Genomic DNA, 20,550 nt, shown 5'->3' with positions numbered 1-20,550 from the left:
TCCTCTGTCCATGCGATTCTCCAGGCAAGAACACTGGAGTGGGTTGCCATGTCCTTCTCCAGGGAATCTTCCCAACCCAGGGATCGAACCCGCATCTCTTACCTTTCCTGCACTGGCAAGCACGCCCTTTACCACTAGCGCTACCCACAAGTTTAAATGTAGTTAACCATATAAGGTTAGTGACGCTGACAGCGCACCTCAGAACTCTTCGGAGATCTAGTATCAAAAAGACAAGAACTGCGAATGCTGGCAAGGCAACTCTTGTACACTGTTGGTGGGACTGTAAACTGATGCAACTACTATGGAAAACAGTATCAAGCTTCCTCAAGAAATTAAAAGTAGAACATATGATCCAGCAACCCCAAAGGAAACAAAGAGACGGAAAGGAAACATAAACCCAAACGAAACAAAATAATTCTCTTGAAAAGATTACCTGCACTCTCATGTTCATTGCACCATAATTCACAACAGCCAAGTTGTGGAAACAACCTGTGTCGATCAATGGATAAATGGATAAAGATGTTTCCTTCCTTTTTCCTTACAGAGGAAGGAAATCCGGTCATTCGCAGCAACATGGATGCACCTGGAAGGCATTAACCTAAGTGAAGCAAACCAGACAGAGGAAAACAAATGCCTCATATCATTTATATGTGTGACTCAAAAAAATTCAAGCTCCCAGAAAAGTGAGTTTTCTAAGAGAATAGAAAAGTGGTTGCCATGGACTGGGGGAGGTAGGTTGGGAGGTGGGGTCTGGGAATGGAGAGAGATTGGTAAAAGCCTGAACAAAGTTTCAGCCATTAGCTGAATAAGGTCTGAGCACCTAGAGTAAAACATGATGACTACGGTGGTGGCTCAGACGGTAAGGAATCTGCCTGCAGTGCAGGAGACTCAGGTCTGATCCCTGAGTCAGGAAGATCCTCTAAAGAAGGAAATGGCTCCCCACCCCAATATTCTTGCCTGGAGAATCCCCACGGACAGAGGAGCCTGGCGGACTACAGTCCATGAGGTCGAAAAGAGTAGGACACGGCTGAGCAACTCACACTTTCATTTTCACTTCACATGGTTGATAACACCACACTGTATAACTGAAATTTGCTAAAAGTAGGAGTTAAACATTCTCTCTCTCGCACACACACACACAAAAGATACAGATGTGTTAAGTAACTATGGGGGAAATCCTTTCACAATGTATACATATATCAGATCATCATGCTGTACACGAAATATTTTGCAATTGTATTTGTTAATTATACCTCAGTAAAGCTCAGAAAAATTAAAGCCCTATTTTAAACCCTACCCCCAAAAGCTCCACTTCATCACTAAGCACCAGCTCTCTCCTTTATCTTCTGCCATCCTCAGAAATGCACAGCACCCTCTCATGAATGAGGGGAGATTGCAGTCAGTACAAGCCTCTGGTCTTGACAGAAAAGCACCCAAAAGAAGGAAGTAATGGGCAGCAAGAAGTCTGTGCTCCATCTTATCTCTCTTATCAGGGAGGAAAGTCATTTTAGGAAGTTCAATGAGATTTCCTCGAAGGTCCCAGTGACCAACACTGGGCCACATACTCACCCTAAAAGCAAAGGCAACTGGGGTAGTGGATTCCTGGCATCTCCACCCAGGAGACGGAAAGAGGAATAGAGAAATGCCAGTTATGGAGGCATCAACAGGGTCTCCCAGGGTTGTTGTCAGCGACTCCTTACAGTTTTATAATCACTTCATGTACATCTTAATGACCATAAAGGAGGCTGAGCACCAAAGAACTGAAGCTTTTGAATTGTGGTGCTGCAGAAAACTCTTGAGAGCCCCTTGGACTGCAAGGAGATCAAACCGGTCAACCCTAAAGGAAATCACATTAGAAGGATTGATGCTAAAGCTGAAGATCCAATACTTTGGCCACTCATAGCTGACTCATTGGAAAAGACCCTGATGCTGGGAAAGATTGAGGGCAGGAGGAGAAGGGGGTGACAGAGGACAAGATGGTTGGATGGCATCACTGACTCAATGGACATAAGTTTGAGCAGATTCCAGGAGATAGTGAAGGACAGGAAAGCCTGGCACACTGCAGTCCAAGGGTTCACAAAGAGTCAGACACAACTTAGCAACTGAACAACAACAAATGTACATCTGTCTTATGGCTTTTCTGTTTGCCCCAAGAAGTAAACTGTAAAATCCTTTAACTTTAAAATTATGCCTTAAACTTATTTGCACCTGAAAAGGCTTTAAAGTGTTGTTTTAAACTCCACCTACAGCATTGTTTAGAAATAAAATCAATTCAAGCTCCTAGCCATCCTTTAGTTGTTGGAGAAAATCACAGTGTTCAAAAAATTATAGTTTCATGAAATGAAGAAGCAGAAGTCACTAGAGTAGGGGAATAGTTGGTGATCCAAGGCCAGCCGGACAGTACTAAGAGAGACCTTGGTACAAGTATCAAAGAAATCAGCTTTCAGAAATTAAATTTAAACCACTTGGAAATGATTTATCTGTGTATGCCATGTCCTTGCAATTCTGAAAAACCACTAAATGGTCTGGAGATAGAGCTGGGCCATTTATAGGCGGTGATGCTCTGCTTGCACAATTGTGTCTGATCCTTTGTGACCCCATGGACTGTAGCCCACCAAGCTCATCTGCCCATGGGATTTTCCAGGCAAGAACACTGGAGGGGGTTGCCATTTCCTTTTCCAGGGGATCCGCCCAACCCAGGGATCAAACCCGTATCTCTTGCATCTCCTGTACTGGCAGGCAGATTCTGCACTACTGAACCACCTGGGAATCCCTAGTGGGTGAGGATCCCTATTCTTACAAATAGTTACCTTGTCCTGTGAGAACCCACACATGAGAACAAGGCTAATTCCAGCTCCTCTATGTCATGAGACTATCACCAGTTCAAAACAAGTCCTGGGCAGTAGTTTACTCTTGCTTACTAAATGCTTCTTTCTTCACGAATACAGCAAAGTAAAAAGTTAAACAAGATGGCAGAGTGTTTGATACACTGACAAGAAGGGCACCAATCTTTCTCATAACTCCTCCACTATCCACAATTCACGAGCTGCAGATCACAGACATTAACCTTACTAACCTCCTTTGCGATAAGATCTGTGTCTAAAATAAGAACAAAAGCAACAATAGTAATTGTTAAAGTGCTAAATGCTTAATGTGTACTGGAAGTGGGCTAAGTGATTTACATATCTTCTGGTGTTTAATTCTCACAGTGACCCTCACTGACCTGAAGAAGGATATGGCAATCCACTGCAGTATTCTTGCCTAGGAAATCCCTTGGACAGAGGCATCTGGCAGTCTGTGGGAATGGAAAGAGTTGGATATGACTTAGCAACTAAACAACAATGACAAATACTCCAATAAAGAAAGAAATTGCTTCATCACTAACTCACCATTAATAAAATACAAAGTTTTCGAAAAAACAGGAGGAGTTCATCTTCCCCCAACTCCAAAAAAAAAAAAAAAAACACAGGATAGGCTCAGAGTCATGTGTTCAAAGTTGTTAGCAAGTAAAGAGGTGAAGCATGATTCCAATCCACTCTGCTACAAATAAACTGCTGAATAGCAGTGTTTACCTTTCCTTCACCAGGCCCTTCTAAGTGTGATTCTGTACTTGTTTATTAGATGAAGGTATGATTCAAAACAAGCTGTGGACTCAGGAGCCAGAATCCTTCTGTGCAGCCCTTGTTACTCACCATCTGCATGATACAGAACAAGCGCTCAGTGAGAGGGATTATTATTGAGTCTTCAAATGAGTAAGTGAAGGTCTTTAAACGGGTTTGGGGTTGGCCGCAGACCATCAGAAGGCAGTCACGTCAGCTAACAACCCGAACAAATGGCTCTGTTAAATTGCTTTAAAAAGACAAATTATCACTGATAAAAGACCATTTAGTTTTCCAAGCAAGTCCTTGAAGGGTATCATACCTAATGAATTTGGTATCATATATTAACAACATATGGAACTTCCCTGGTGACTCAGATGGTAAAGAATCTGCCTGCAATGCTGGAGACCTAGCTTCAATCCCTGGGTCAGGAAGATCCCCTGGAGAAAGCCTTGGCTACTCACTCCAATATTCTTGCCTGGAAAGTTCTGTGGACAGAGGAGCCTAGCAGGCTACAGTTCACAGGGTTGCAGAGAGTCAGACACAACTGAATGATGAACACACTATATATGAAATCTAGACAAATGGTACAGAAGATCTTATTTGCAGGGCAGGAATAGAGATGTAGACCTAGAGAACGAACTTGTGGACACAGTGGGGGGAAGGGAGGGTAGCATTGACATACAGACACTACTATGTGTGGAACAGAGCTAGTGGGAAGCTGCTTATAGCAGGGGGAGCTCAGCTTGCTGCTCTCTGATGACCTAGAGGGGTGGGATGGGGGGGGGGATGGTGGTGGGAGGGAGGTCCAAGAGGGAGGGGATATGTGTATACTTACAGCTGATTCACCTCGTTGTACCGCAGAAACCAACATGATACCGTAAAGCAATCATCCTCCAAATAAAAAATAAATTTTCAAAAAAGTTAAAAAAATAAAAAGAATTTGGAAGATTAAGAATTATTTCAGAGACTATGAGGGAAGCCACTTCAGATGAAGGTCACGGCAGCACTTGACAATGCCCTTGGGAGTCCACAGGAGATGGGTGGTTTCCAGGCCATCTTCTGGGGATGAAGGTGTCTGTGCCCGGCACAACCGAGTCTGCCCTGAGAAGATGGAAGTAAAACGCCTGCTTGTGTTCCACGGATGCTCAACCAGCCCTGCTCACATTTTGTTCTTACGTCACTTCCAAACACTCAAACTAAAAATATTCCCTTATTGCACTGTACCATTTAATAATCAGAGTATGAGTATATCACTATATCACTTGTAGGATTGGGGACAGATGTTCTAAGGGAAGAGAAAGAAGGGAAGGCATCGTAAATGCTTCTTTTTGCCTAAAGCCCTCCCTTGCACCTAATTTCAGGGCTTCTCTCGGTCTCACCAAAAGTTCCCAGGTGAAGATGAAGCAGTTTTTTTGTTTTTTTTTAAAAAGCCCCTGGGACTTCAGTGCCACATTTCGATGCAAAATGGAATTGAACCCAGGGTGACTGTAAGCTGCCTTCCAGTTTGAAGGACCCAGGTGCTGCTTGCTAAGGCGATTTCATTTGACCCCCACAGGAGAGCAGCCTTTGTAAGATGTTTCTTAAAGCTGTAGGTTCTCTGCACATCATGTCCAGAAGCGTTTCTGGATTTCAATGTACCTCAGTAGTCATATGTGCTACATTTCACTGACAAATTCTGATGCAAGAGTTATGATGAGAATTTGTGTTATTTTTTTCACCTCATAAGACAGTAGGGATGGTTCACTGATAGTTAGGAAGTCAGAAGGGCTCCTGAAAGGAACCAGGAATGACTCCAGCAGCCACAAATGTACTCCTTGGACTATTTAAAATGTAAAAAAAAAAAAAAAAAGAAATTTAAAAAGTAAGATTTTTTTTTTGTTTGATGTATATATATTAGTTGCTCAGTCGTATCCGACTCTTTGCGACGCTATAAACTATAGCCCGCCAGGCTCCTCTGTCCATGGAGTTCTCCAGGCAAGAATACTGGGGTGGGTTGCCATTCCCTTCTCCAGGGGATCTTCCTGACCCAGGGACTGAACCCGGGGCCTCCTGTATTCCAGGTGGATTCTTTACCATATCAAATCCAAACATTTTCTATAGTTTTAAAAAACAGAGAGAGAGACAAGTGCATCCTTGACTTGATAACATTTATTCAATATTCTTTGAAATTAGCAAGAATCAGAAGAAGCACATATCAATCGAATACAGCCACAAAAATGTCCTGGATATAAATAAAGGTTCACTATGAGATATACTCACTACTGAAGGAATCGGTATGCTCTTACACTTACTACCTCTTAGCAAGGAACAACTCCAACATAAATTTAATTTACTCACAATACAAAAACCTTGACTGGTAGAGGAAAATACAGATTCAATTCGATCGCAATTTGCCTCGCTAGACCCTGTCATCATGTATGTTTTCAAGGCCTAGCTTGATGACTGTTACGAAAACGACAGGAAAAAAAACAAACTCAAGAGAATGTTTCCAGTTTCCGCAAGGTTCAACAAAACAGTGCAGAAATAAGTTACTTACCCATGCACAGAATAAGGCAAAGGCTAATTTCATTCGGGTTAGGAATAGTACATTTAACTAGTTTCTTTTTCACAGAACAAACATTTCAGACTTCTTTTTAAGTTAATGAGTATACTGTATTATAGTTCATACTACATGTGTTTCCTAACTCTACTCAAAAAGTCAGCACTCACACGTCAAATACAAACTTGTCCTTGATTAGACTTACTCTGTAACCACTGCTGAAATCAATCTGGTTCATGAGAATATCTACTGTGGAAGGTACACACACTAGTCAAAGCCTACCGTTTACAGAGCAGAAAGTACATGAAAACGTAGTCTAAGGATTTCACAAATTCCGTTTTTAAAATATTTTTTTCAAACTAAAAGCTGCAGAAAATTAGTTCTTAAATAGTCTACCGAAAACTTTTGAGCAGCTAACATCTTAAATTTCTTAAGCTTTTCCTTTTCTTAAAAATATTTAAATGAATGTAGTAGCCCATCTTTTGGAAAAATAATCCCCCAAAAAGATTACAAATCTTTTGTTTTAATCAGTGTGACCAAGGGCTTGTCATCAGGGCTGTAATCCTCATAGGCGATGGGGGTCACGTCATACATGGCAGGTCGGGATTTCTTTCCAAACCTGAAATTGCACAGAGAGAGGACTCTGGTTAGAGAAATAATGGCTTCTCAAGTCCTATTGAAGGTAAATGGTGGCAATAACTTACATTCAAGAATCAAATGGAACTATAAAACACTCTAAGATATCCTCTCTAGCAAGTACAGACATTTAAGTCTTCCTGATCTTAATACTGAGTATAAACATTAGCCTTTGGCGTGGGAGGCAAAAAATGGATTTCACACAAGGTAGAGTCCAAATTAATATTGAAGCTTGTAGGTTAAATCTTGGGAAAGCAGTCAGGCGTGAGGGCTCTTCAATAGGTTTTGAGAAAACGTGTATCGATTGGTCTTTTTCTTCTCAGACCCAGAGCGGCTTCGAGAGGTGAGTTTATTTCACATCCACTCTGATGCCTGGAATGTGGAATGGCTGGGTGGGCTTTCCTGACAGTGCAGACTGTTCCCTGGGACTTGCAGGAGGGCTGATGAGGGCTCAGAGGCAGCCTGAGGTCCCAAGACCAGGAGAAAGGGAGAGGGAGGAAATGATTTTCAATAATGAGGTGTTGGTCCAGGATCTGTGTGGGCCCCCCATCCCATCCCACCCACCTATCACTCCCCAATCCCCAAGGACACACAGGCCATTGTTTCTTTGAGCACAAAGCTATTGTCCCAACAGATTTGTGTGTATCAAACACCCCTTGATGGCAGGTCCGATGTGCAGAAGCCCAAGAGTGTCAAAATCCAATTTCAGGACCTCCCTCTAAACCAGTGTTGAAAATGGTGATTATTAAAACCAAGTCAATTCAACTTCTGGGTGGTCTCTCCCCATTCAGGACCTCACCTTCCATAAAGGCCCCTGGAGGGCAATGGGATTTAAACAATTTTCCCCACTAGCCCACCAACCCTCCTCTCTTTTATAAACAGCATTTTTTTTTAACCGTTTCAAGTCCAATGAAGTCTATTAAAAAAGAAATTTTAAAGGAATCTCAAATTTTAAGAGGATTGCCAGGATGGGCCCCCAAGGATTTCTTGAGACTTGTTTACCATGGCTTTAAACCCATCTCTCCACCTTTCCTGTCTGTTCTTTTTATATCTTGGAAAATCTGTCTTCTCACGTACAGAGATGAGAAGTAGAATCAAGTGGGAAGTGAGAAAACATTGCATTCTTCATATGATCGTTTATTTTTGAACACTCATCCATCTTGTAATTCCAGTTCACTCAAGACTTACTGACCTTTAGGAGAGCAAAGGCACAAGCATGCTAGATGGGCACCGGGCATCGTACAAAAATAGAGAAATGGGGACTTCCTTGGTGGTCCAGTGGCTAAGATTCCACGCTCCCAATGTGGGTTCAATCCCTGGCTGGGGAACTAGATCCCACACGCTGCCTCTAAGAGTTTGCATGCCACAATGAAGATCCCGTGTGCCACAAGGAAGACACAACACAGCCAAATAAATAAATAAATATAAAATAAATATTTTTTAAAAAAGAGTTAAAGCATTTTGCCACTAAGAAACCACAGCTCTTGGAGGCAATATTAAAAAGGCTTCAAGAATATCATGCCTAAAAGGTTAGCCTCACTGAAGGTCTGGAGTTGTGTGGGCATAAGTGTGGGTTGGATTCCAGCCTGAGATGTGTTTATCTAAATTGACTGAGGTCTGCACAATCTGAGAACAGGAAAGGAGCAACAATGTCAAAGCCAATTGGCTCTTAACACTTTCTCTCAAGTCTGAACATTTCAGAGGCTACTTTATGGAGCAAGCATTTTGACAAGATATTTCTCATAAAATAGCTCATTATATCGGTAACAATATACCACTAATGATATTAATCTAATTAATTTTGAAAATCAGGAAATCCCAGTGTAAAGCTCACTGTATCCAAACATGGCAGCCATGGGACGGTTTCCTGCTGGGACTCCAGCAAGAGGGTCAGTGAATTATACACTGCCTATGAATCAACTGATTGGCCAAGAGGAAACATCTGAGCAACTTAATAGGTTGAATATAGGTTTATAATATCCATTTTTGTTTTTTACGTGATTCCAGTTTGAAGAATTAATCTGTTTCCTCCAAATCTAGAAAGTTCAATGCCTCCATGTTAGGCAATTCATCCACAAGCTATAGTTCAAAGGGCTGTGACCTTAAATTATTGTCATGGAGCTGGATACTGACAAGACAGGGTTGAGGTTGAGTGTTCCGGACCCACTGAGCATGAAGGCAGTTAAGAGCTGCCATGCATCCTTGCAGACAGGCCACGTCAACTGAAGGACAAGGAGGCACTGCTTTGGGTCTACATGGGAAGCTCGGCTGTGTGCATCAGTGCTAATGGGGTCACGAAATATAATGCTGGTACAAGGGTAACCTGGTTAAAGTACGACTAATGCCCCAGCACCACTGGAACTGGATTCCTTGCACTGTGACCTAGTGAGCTGCTGAGAAGCCTCCTAATTCCTTAGATGAGACACTGAGGCCTCCACCCAAAGCACAGTGTCCACCATGTGGGGGCTAAGATGGCTTATAAAACACAGTAAAGAGAAATAGGACTCTCCTCCCATCTCCCACACCTATCACAGTGGCGAATGCCAAACAAATGTGCATTCCTACTTGAATTTCCCATGCTAACAGCTTGGCATATTTCCTTTGTGTCTCAGAACTGGGTGGATGTTAAGAAATCAGCTAACGCCTATAGGAATTCCATTTTAAACTGTCAGACATTAAACCAATGTCAGAGCTTGCCTATGTTATGGCAGGAGTTTTCATGCAACTGTTCTTTTTTAAGAACGATGCACTGTTTTTCCTTATCCTAAAGAGACATGTTAATTATTAAAAAAAATTTTTAAAAGGTAGAAGCCAAAGAAAATTACAGTGTAGGCCTAGGCTTAGCAAACTATAGTCTGCAAGCCAGTAATAGCCTGCTGCTTATTTTTTAAAATAAAGTTTTATTGGAACACAGTTGTGCCCATTCATAATGCCTCTGGTGCTTTCACAGAACAAAGGCAGAGTTGGTCACAGAGACTAAATGGCCCACAAAGTCTAAGATGTTTTACAGGCCATTGATGACGACTATAAGGATCACCCACGGTCCTCTCTCCCGAGGACCTAGCACTGTGTCTGGCCATGTTACCATTGTAGAAGCACTAACAGCAGTTGTGCAGTGTGGTATGAAGGTAACTGACATTCAAACATCACAGTTGGTGACCAGTCCTGTGTACCTTATTTTACTAAAGAAACAAAAGACACTAAAAGCAGTGTCGAAGGAGTCAAAGGATGTACATTCTTCTAGTTCATATTCACCTGGAAATCAATAGCTAGTCAGCACCTTGGAGAAGAGCAGGTGGATGTAGGCTTTAAAAAGGTCACATCGAGGGACTTCTCTGGCCATCCAGTGCAAGGACTCTGAGCTCCCAATGCAGGGGGCACGGGTTCAATCCCTGGTTAGGGAACTAGATCCTTTGTGTCCCAACTAAAGATGTCACATGTCACAATTAAGACCCAGTACAGCCAAATGGGGCTTCCCAGGTGGCGCTAGTGGTAAAGAACCTGCTTGCCAGTGCAGGAGATGTAAGAGACACTGGTTTGATCCCTGGGTTGGGAAGATCCCCTGAAAGAGGGCATGGAAACCACTCCAGTATTCTTGCCTGGAGAATCCCATGGACAGAGGAGCCTGGTGCACTACAGTTCAAAGGGTCGCAATGAGTCAGACATGACTGAAGTGACTTAGCATGCACGCAGCCCAATAAATATTAAAAAAAAAAAAAAAAAAAAAAGGCCCACATTTGGAGATGCTCTTTGAGAAAGAGCAACTTTGTCCTTTCCCAGCTCTCTGCTTTGCATCCTATAATCGGTGGTCAGCCTCCGAGTGTGACCTCAGATACAGAACTTGGAGAGTCATGACTTCCCTCCTGCATGTCTTTCCAGCCTGAGCATAAGCAAAGCAGCTGAGGAGCAGATGAGTCTTAGGGCAAGGTGGAGTAGGGGGGCATGGCTTCTCACCCCATCATCGGCACCAACAGACTGACTGCTGAGGTCAGAATCACCAGACACTTCCTGGGGGAAAGGGGAACGTCACCAATGACCCAGTCAGAGTTCGTCCTGCCCAGCTGCTGAGCTGCAGTCATTCCGAGCCAGTGTCACCTCCAGCATAGTGGCAGGGAGACAGGCCATGAAATAGACACATTAGCTATAGGCTGTTGCTCAAAACTAGGAAGTGCAGAATACCAAAAGGCCTCTATTTTCGTCAGTGCCTTTCCAGGGTTTCCAGGAAAAGGGAGCAAAAGGGCCAACCTGCCAGAGACCCAGGTAGAGCCTCTGGGGAACCAGAGCCTCTGGAGAACTCCAGGCCATAGCTAAATAAATGTTTGGACGAGAATGTTCTCAAATATATGTGGGAAGACATTGTAATAACATCAAAGATTTGATCTGCAGCACCGGTGCATCCAGGAGCTTGTTGGTTAGGAATTCTGCAGTAAATATTTTTGATAAAAATCAGTACCACATAAGAACCAGGTTTGTAAATGCTTTCACGTTTCTCCTTTCCTTCCAAGAGTATTCAGTTAAATATCTTCCCAGTGGGCTGCACAAGCAGGAAGCCCAGAAGAATCTATCTTAACTTATTCCAGGGCTGAGATAGAATACTCTTCCTCTTGGATGCAAAAGGACCTTAGCCAGAGATTCCTTTCAGGGGAGGGGTCGGGGAGGGAATCTGATTTCCTTGGGTCTCCCAATACATCCCCATATAGAAGCATGGATTCTGTTCTTTCTGGGTGAACTAAACCCTTCTGGGAAGAATTCTGAGTCACAAAAGATTTTTTCTAGTCTCTTCTTTTAGGACTTCCCAGGTGGTAAAGAACACACCTGCCAACACAGGAGACACAAGAGATGTGCATTCAATCCCTGGGTCAGGAGGATCCCCTGGAGACGAAATGGCTACCCACTCCAGTATTCTTGCCTGGAAAATTCCAAGGACAGAGGAGCCTGGCAGATTACAGTCCATAGGGCCACAAAGAGTTGGATAAGACCGAGCAACTGAGCACAGTATCCATAGCCTCTTCTTTTTACATCTCATCCAACAATTTCAAGATACTCCAAATACTCCTGCAGGCTGGTACCACTGACTAAGCTGGTGCCCTGGGAAGAATCTATTTCAGACAGATCAAGACATCCTGTGCCAACCCCTCATCAAGAATAATCCATTCATTTCAGACCTTACATTTTAGTGAGGTCTACCACATGCCAGGACCCACTGGACATACAGTAATAAATCCCATTGCCCTTTGTGCAAGAGGAAGATTAACTAAACAAGAAGAGATTTGCAGGGATTCACCTCAGGGTTTCCCGGAAGCTGTGTTGCTGAGTTGATTCTAAAATGGGGTCCATGACAAAGGCTGATCTGTGGAGCCTGCTGTGGAGGAGGATTGAATCCTCCTTTCTCTCTCAAAGTTACAGAAATGGGGATAGTGCTGCTCCTACAAAGAAGTTGCCTTTGGCTTTGGAACAGATGCTCTAAGTCCCCCAACTTCTCTCTTCCACCAGCTCTTTCCCCGGAACCCAGGTTCTGGGTTTTGTTTCCATTGTACTCATCCTAAGACCTGAGCCCTGGGTTTGGAGGTTTCCTTTTGAAGAAGGCTAACTTTCTGACTCCAGGAGTTGGTGATGGACAGAGAGGCCCGGCGTTCTGTAGTCCATGGGGTCGCAAAGAGTCGGACACGACTGAGCGACTGAACTGCACTGAACTGAACCTTCTGACCCTCTGAACTTCTGTTCCATTCAGACAGAATTTGGATCTGCTTGTTCCTCGAACAATATCGGTCACAACATCCCAACAAAGACAATACAGGTAATAGATCCCTGGAGGTCCAATCTTAAGGCATCGAACTCAGCCCTCTTTTTGCTATAGCACATTGACTTTCTGATTCAGGTGCTTTAGGTTGTTCTACCAATTAAAGGAAAAGATGGTGTTTTTAACATTCAATATCACTATCATTTTGATAGTAAATATTCCTGACCAAAATCAACAAAATTAGATTAGTTGATTTTTTTCCCATGTTGTAATACACTGGAGAAGTAAATGTGGCATTATCTGTTTATACAATCCTTTACTATTTATAATTTGATTGCCATAACTCTTTAAGGAGGTAGTTCTCCCTTCCTACAGTTGAAGGAACTATATTTGTGGAAGGCTGAATCATCTACCTAAACTATAATCAAGTAATGGAGCAGTTGGGTTTAATGTCAGATGTCTGACACCCTGACTCAGGCTATTTCTATACCACACTAACTCCTGTCTCTCCAGGAATCTTTCCCCCAGGAGAAGACACTATTTTATACAATATGAACTCTAACAACAGAATGACTGCTGCGTGACTTTATTTAACTAAATCAGATGTGATCATTTATAGTCACCCTGCTTGAAGAACAACACAGCTAAACACATTTCAAAAAGAAAGCATCAAAACCTGTTTCATACACGGTGACGAAGAGTCAAGTGTTTATAGCAGAGATAAACACAAATTAAACAAATGAATGTATTCAATGAAAACAGAAAGTTAGCAGCAAATTAAAGGGGTTTGTTTATAAAGCAGTCTAATTATCTGGTCCCTCAATACTACCTTGAATCTAGCTTTTTCTTTGACATCCCCCGTGCAGATGTGACGTCCTGGGCATAATATAACCCTGGTTCCCAGCTTGCTGCCTCCCGCCACTCACCTGGCATGCCGGATGGAGGCGATGGCGTTGCTGAACTCACTGTCGATGCTGCGGCAGTTGTAGAACTCCTCGTAAGCCGGCCGGGCAGAGCCCTGGTACTCAATGCGGCTGATGCGGCAAATCCCCACAATCAAGATGATGAGCATCAGGATGAAGGCGACGCAGAGGGCGCCGATGATGATGTAGAGAGAGTGCCGAGGCATGTTGGTTAGACTCTCTGCCATGTGCCCGGACTTCCACTGGAGGTCTGAAGGTGAGAACAAGCAAATGTCTGGGTATCAGCTGGGTCCTTTTGAAGGGGAAAGACTTCCCCGTCCTCACACCAGGAACATAAAATATAAGAGCTGTCCAAACTGCAAAGGATTATTTTCTATGGATAATCCAGATGGCAACCCACTCCAGTATTCTTGCCTGGGAAACCCCATGGACAGAGGAGCCTGGCAGGCTACAGGATATATATTAATATCCTTAATATATAAAGACCTCTTACAAATCCTTAAGCAAAACCAGGAACATGCCATAGAAAAATGGGTAAAGAATATAAAAAGGAATTCGCCAACTGCTTGGCTTCATAATTTTTTTTAACTATGCAAGTTCTATATCAGTTCCCAAATATTATTTTTAAATTTTGATAACCACAGTAGACAAGGGTGCAGAAATAGGGACTGTGTGAACTGACACACAACCCCTGTGTGTGGACAACATAGAGTATCCTTTGACACAGAAATTCCAGTTTTCAGAATTTTTGCTGAGAAAATGGTCTTAAAAATGTATAAAAGCCCCATGTACAAAGATGTTCATCTCAGAAGCACAGTTTTCAAATGTCAGATCATCAACTATCACACATCTAGAAAATAAGTTCAGGAAATAAGCACAGACCAAGATGTATTCCCTGCTCAATGTTAATATATGTACATATTTTACCTTCTTTGCTTTAAATGTTTATGTTTTTTTAAAAAGAAATGAAATGTTACCAATAAAATCTAGTGTAACTGCTGAAACTCTAAAAATATTATTATCTTAGTGATTTAAAAAAATTTTTGAATGAGGCTTGAAACTTCTAATCCAATTCTGAGTATATAAAAAAAAATACCATGCTGTTAAAAAAAACAGGAAATTAACAAATGATACAGTATTATTAACTAATATATATATTTTGTTCAAATTTCACAAAATTTATGCTAGTGTCCATTATTTGTTTTCATCTCTTATTCAAGACTCCATGTTGCATTTAATTCCACTGAGCAACTTCAGCTGCATGCAACAAATTCTGGTAAATTCTCTTTTCATTTTTACTCTATTACAAATATTTTCTAATTTTCCTTGTGATGACTTCTTAGATACACCCAACATTTAAAAGTGGACATTTAATTTACAAATACATGGGATTCTACTTAAAGCATCTTTAATATTGATTTCTCATTTTGATACTAATTTTTCATTTAAATGCTTTCTTCTCTGCAATCACCCTCTGTGCTTTTTTTCAGTCTAACTTTATTGAGGCTTTCAATGGCTAAGTAGAAGATCTCTACATCACACTGAACTTAAAAATATGTGGGTTATTTTCAAATATCTTTTGATACTGATTTCTAACATAATTCCACAGTGATGAGAGACTCTGGATGATTTCAATACCTTTAGACCATGACATTTCTGCACCTTGTGTTATCCCTGGGAATGCTTTAGTGTCTTCTAGTTTATAGTCTAGGGCTTCCCAGGTGGTGCTAGTGGTAAAGAACCTGCCTGCCAATGGAGGAGATGTAATAGACCCAGGTTTGATCTCTGGGTTGGAAAGATCGCCTGGAAGAGGAAATGGCAACCCACTCCAGTATCCTTGCCTGGAGAATCCCATGGACAGAGGAGCCTGGCAGGGTACAGCCCATAGGGTTGCAGAGAGTCGGACACGACTGAAGTTGACTTCATACACACACAGTTTACAGTCTATGGGAACCTGAATAGAATTTGTATCCTACCGTTGTGTGAAGACTGTATAAATCTTAATTAGGTTGAATTGGTTCACAGTGCTTTGCAGGCCTACTATGTTCTTCTACTTCTCTGTATAGTCATTCTATTAATTTTGAGAGTTTGATATTGAAACTCCAACTAAAAATCTTAATTTATCTACTTAAAAAAATAATTGTAATATATAGTGGAACTATATATAACCCTGTCCTGTATTTTCCAACTTTCCTGTAAATGTTATCATACTTTCATAATTTAAAAAAAAATAAAAATTTAAAAAGATATTACAGATATAGCTAGAGTTCCTCAACCCCACATTCTCTCTCCACCCCACCAACACAATTCATAAACACAATTCATAAACATGGAAAAATAGGAAACAACCGAAATATTCAGCTCTTAGTGAGATGATTTTACTGCTGTTGTTGTTTAGTCCCTCAGTCGTATCTCATTCTTTGTGACCCCATGGACTGTAGCCCATCTGCCTCCTTTGTCCAGGGGATTTCCCAGGCAAAAATATGGGAGAGGGTTGCCATTGCCTTCTCCAAGGGATCTTCCTGACCCAGGGATCAAACCCACGTCTCCTGCACTGCAGATGGATTCTTTACTGCTGAGCCATCTGAGAAGCCCTGGTGAGAGGGAGAGCTACTCATCAAGTAGCAAAAGGATAAAAAAAGATTACCAAACAGAACCTACTGGTATACTACAATCACATATGAGCTTCCAAAAGTGAAGTCGCTCAGTTGTGTCCAACTCTCTGCAACCCCATGGACTGTAGCCTACCAGGCTCCTCTGTCCATGGGATTTTCCAGGCAAGAATACTGGAGTGGGTTGCCATTTCCTTCTCCAGGAGATCTTCCCGACCCAGGGATTGAACCAAAGTCTCCCGCATTATAGGCAGATGCTTTACCATCTGAGTGACCAAGAAGTTTCAGATGAGCTTCCAACGTCTATCTATATACTGAAAAGCTCAGGATGAAGCAATGATAATGATAAACCTATGTTATTTTCTTACTACACTAAGCTTTTTGAAAACATCTCATTTGATCAGCATAACCACCAGAAAATATATCATTCTTTCTCCCCATTTCTATAGACAAAGCTTAGAAACTGACACCACTTCCTGGGTGAGAGTGTTGACTGTAACTCCAGGTCCAACTTCTTAGCCTCTGCCTCACACAGCAGGGTGCTAACAACAGTGATCTCTGAAAAGCATGATTACATGTGATTTTTACCTTCTTTATATGCCTCAGTCTTCTTCAGCTTTTTTAAAAAAAGAATATAGTCTCTTTATAATAAAAAATAAGTGATAAGTCATTTGAAGAAAACACCCATAAGATTATCTTCTTGCATAACTAGTGGACGGCGTGTGAGCTTTGGGATCACACTAACCTTGCTTTCATTGCAGTTGTAGTATTTTTGAAAATTTTTACTTATTTATTATTTTTGGTTGCACTGGGTCTTTATTGCTGGATGTGGGCTTTCTCTAGTTGCAATGAATGGGGACTACTCTCTAGTTGCCTTGTGAGGGCTTCTCATTGGAGGGCTTTTCATTACAGTGGCTTCTCTTGCTGCAGAGCATGGGTTCCAGGGTGTGCGCGCTTCAATAGTTGTGACATGCAGGCCCTAGAGCTGCAGCTGGGTAGTTGTGGCTCACATGCTTATTAATTGCTCTGAGGCACGTGGGATCTTTGCAGACTAGGGATTGAACCCATGTCTCCAGCATTGGCATGTGGATTCTTAACCACTGGACCACCAGGAAAAGTCCCCACCTGCAACACCGGCTTGACCTCCCTGAGCGTCAGTTTCTTCATTTATAAGACAACAATTATAACATATACCCCCTATGGACATGTTGGGAGCACAAGTTAGAAAACATGTAAAGAAGAAAAAGTCCACTGCTGGGCACGTGATGGGTGGTGGTGGTCCCGGTGGTGGCGGACAAAGGAAGGGTACAGAGGAGGAGGATGGTGTCCTCAGGGCACATTCTGAGCTGAAGATTACTGAGCACTGCCCTGTGCCCACTCAAAAAACACCAACCTGGACAGGTAAGAAAAAAGTAGATGGATGGGACATAGTCTCTGTGTCTGGTACAGGTCAACAGTGTCAAATTATGTCCTGTTTACAGACCTGCAAACAAATGGAATGATACAGATACCGTGATCAGGATTTGAAAGGAAGTCACAAAGGTGAAAAAGGGCTAGGTTAAGACCAAACAGAAGCTAAACTTCCATGGGAAAGGGGTTGTCTTCTCTACTTGACCCACTCTACCACCTCCACCATCACCTTCTCCAGGCCATCACTTCCACATTAGGACTCTGGGTGCCTGGAAATCAGATTCAAGGTATGGGTGAAAATAGGTCTGTCTTCCTGTGAATGGCAACCCCCTCTAGCATTCTTGCTTGGAAAATCCCATGGACAGAGGAGCCTGTCAGGCTACAGTCCACGGGGTCGCAAAGAGTCGGACACAAGTGAGTGACTTCACTTTACACTTTACTTCTTGTGAAATCCTCAGGCCTCTTTCCACTGTTCTCTTTTAGATGAAAGTATTTGTGACCTCTGAATCCTCATACTCTCATCCCAGGGACATCTTCAGGGACACTGGAGTCTCAGAATCAGCTATTCTTTCCCTTGAAAAGTTACAACCTTCAGAAGAGCACAAGTAAACAGCCAAACAAGGATCCGAGTGTGCAGACCATTTTCCAAGAAGCCTAATGGGAAACTGACCCATGCCCTGAGCCTGCATGGTTCCTGAGAGCTTGAGAAGACTGGGGCAAATGAAGTGACTTCTGAGTTTGTGTCCAGACCGTCTGGCTCCTGAGTTTTTCACCACAGCCCTTGAAGACTGGTTTTGCCATTTAAGTCTGCCTGCCCCAAGCTCACACAGCCCGTGGAGCAAGAAGACTGCCCGTTCGTGCATTCACCATGCTGTGTGAGCCAACTCACACACAGGCAGACAGAAAAGGACATAAATCACTGCGAATAAATGCTCGCAATGGAAGAGAGGAGGTGTTTTGTGAAACCAAGACTCGAGCCCGACTGGCAGCCGTTTCATTTGGCAATACCTGGTGCACATGGAGAGAGACAAGTCATCGTTCTGGCTGAAAAGGAACATGACTCACTTGATTTCCAAGTATTTCAACATTCTCTGAAAAATTCAGTTGTAGGCTGGAGTCCAGGGCTCATGGAGTGTGCTATAACACTCACTGAGCATCATCACAAGGGCATCCAATACTGTTTCTACTCCAGCTTGGTGGAGTGCTCAGATCTGATTGCTATGGCTGCCACAGGAATTCTTGATGCACACCTTCATGAAAATAGCTTTCACATCACACTGACGGCATACACACAGCCAGTGCACAATTGCACAGGGCCACTCTCGCAGAAAAACAAACAACTGTGCTAGGTTATGTGCTGGGCTCACTGCCCCAGGCCTGATGAGCTGTCTAAACCGTTTGTATTTCTGACCATCTGTTCTATTTCCCCAAACTCTGAATTCCAAGCTGTTTAGACTTTCGAAAAAAACTTCTCCAGATTTCTCCTGAAACCTCTGTTTCTCCCCCTCTGCCCTTTCTCCTTGCTCTTTCCACCTTAAACTGTCATCTGAAACTTGTCTGATAAGTGAATATGGCTGCTTTGCACAGTAATCGGTTGGTAGCCAGGCTGGATCTGAATAAATCCAACATTTGGTCTGCGAGGCAGAGGATATATCAGCAGCAGGTGGCTGCAGCTGCCACTCCCAGATCGCTGCGCCACATCCCAGGAGTCCAGCGGCAGGAATCATTTACTGTGTCGGCTACTGCAGAGATCAGGGAAGATCCATGCACCAGAACACACTGGACGGCATGACCTCACCAGCCTGGGCAGGTACATGACCAGGAACGCACACACAAGCTATTCAGGGAAAATGTCACACTCCTGGGTCTCAGGGAGCATCTGCATTTCAGCACAAACTCAATTTGCTTGAGGTTTGTTATTTTCTCAAGTGCTGTCGCCTTTAAGATTTCAATGGGTCCTAAAATAGGAGCTACATTGGGGCTGGACTCATAGCCTCTGCTCAAGGTAAAAACACAGTCAGCCACCATGCTGACCCACTGACCATCTCTCCTCCACCAAAAAGAGACCTTGATTGATTGGTAAATTTAATTCTAAAATACATCTCCTGTATCTGTGTTTCTTTCACTTACCTGGGTGAATCTAGTCAGATTATTTAATTTGTCCACCTCTGTATTTAAAACCCCTTCATGGATCACAGCCTTGTCATGGCGAAGAGGCTTGTCTAACTCAATGAAGCTATGAGCCATGCCGTGCAGGGTCACTCAAGACGGATGGGCCACAGTGAAGAGTTCTAACAAAACGTGGTCCACTGGAGGAGGGAATGGTAAACCACTCCAGTATTCCTGCCGCAAGAACTCCATGAACAGTATGAAAAGGCAAAAAGATATGACACCAGAAGATGAGCCCCCCAGGTTGGAAGGTGTCCAATATGCTACTGGGGAAGACGGGAGGGCAATTACTAATAGCTCCAGAAGGAATGAAGAGGCTGGGCCAAAATGGAAACAATGCTCAATTGTGGATGCGTCTGGTGGTGAAATTAAAGTCCGACATTGCAAAGAACAATACTGCATGGGAACCGGGAATGTGAGGTCCATGAATCAAGGTGAATTGTATGTGGTCAAGAAGGAGATGCCCTGGAGAAGGAAACAGCAGCCCACTCCAGTATTCTGGCCTGGAGAATCCCACAAACAGAGGAGCATAGTAGGCTGCAGTCCATGGGGTAGCAAAGAGTCAGACACGACTGAGCTACTAATCACAAGAAGGAGATGGCAAGAGTGAACATCTACATCTTAGGAAAACAATGAACTAAAATGGACTGGAATGGGTGAATTTAATTCAGATGACCATTATATCTATTACTGTGGGCAAGAATCCCTTAGAAGAAATGCTGTAGCCCTCATAGTCAACAAAAGAGTCCGAAAAGCAGTATTTGGGTACAATCTCAAAATAAACAGAATGATCTCGGTTACTTCCCAAGGCAAAGCATTCAACATTACAATAATCCAACTCTATGCCCCAATCATACTTTAAAAAAGTTTGAAAGCGAGTAAAATTGTGTTTTAGGTAGATATCACTTAGATAGCTAGA

At 42.8% G+C, this 20,550-nt stretch overlaps 1 protein-coding gene across 1 annotated transcript in view; it reads right to left on the bottom strand.

Moving 5' to 3' along the window:
- Nucleotides 1-5,732: 5,732 nt before the first annotated feature.
- The window catches only part of DNER (delta/notch like EGF repeat containing), a 377,854-nt gene continuing 363,036 nt past the window's right edge, over nt 5,733-20,550 (bottom strand). The window contains exons 12-13 of the mRNA XM_043445991.1: nt 13,444-13,690; nt 5,733-6,760 (exon numbers count right to left, since the gene is read on the bottom strand). Coding sequence (XP_043301926.1) covers nt 6,649-6,760; nt 13,444-13,690 — 359 coding nt within the window. The 3' untranslated portion in view covers nt 5,733-6,648. The remainder of the gene's footprint in view (nt 6,761-13,443; nt 13,691-20,550) is intronic.

The sequence above is a fragment of the Cervus canadensis genome, chromosome 24 (genome assembly GCF_019320065.1).
Source record: "Cervus canadensis isolate Bull #8, Minnesota chromosome 24, ASM1932006v1, whole genome shotgun sequence".
Classification (NCBI taxonomy): domain Eukaryota; kingdom Metazoa; phylum Chordata; class Mammalia; order Artiodactyla; family Cervidae; genus Cervus; species Cervus canadensis.
This window is presented reverse-complemented; position numbering and strand designations above follow the sequence as displayed.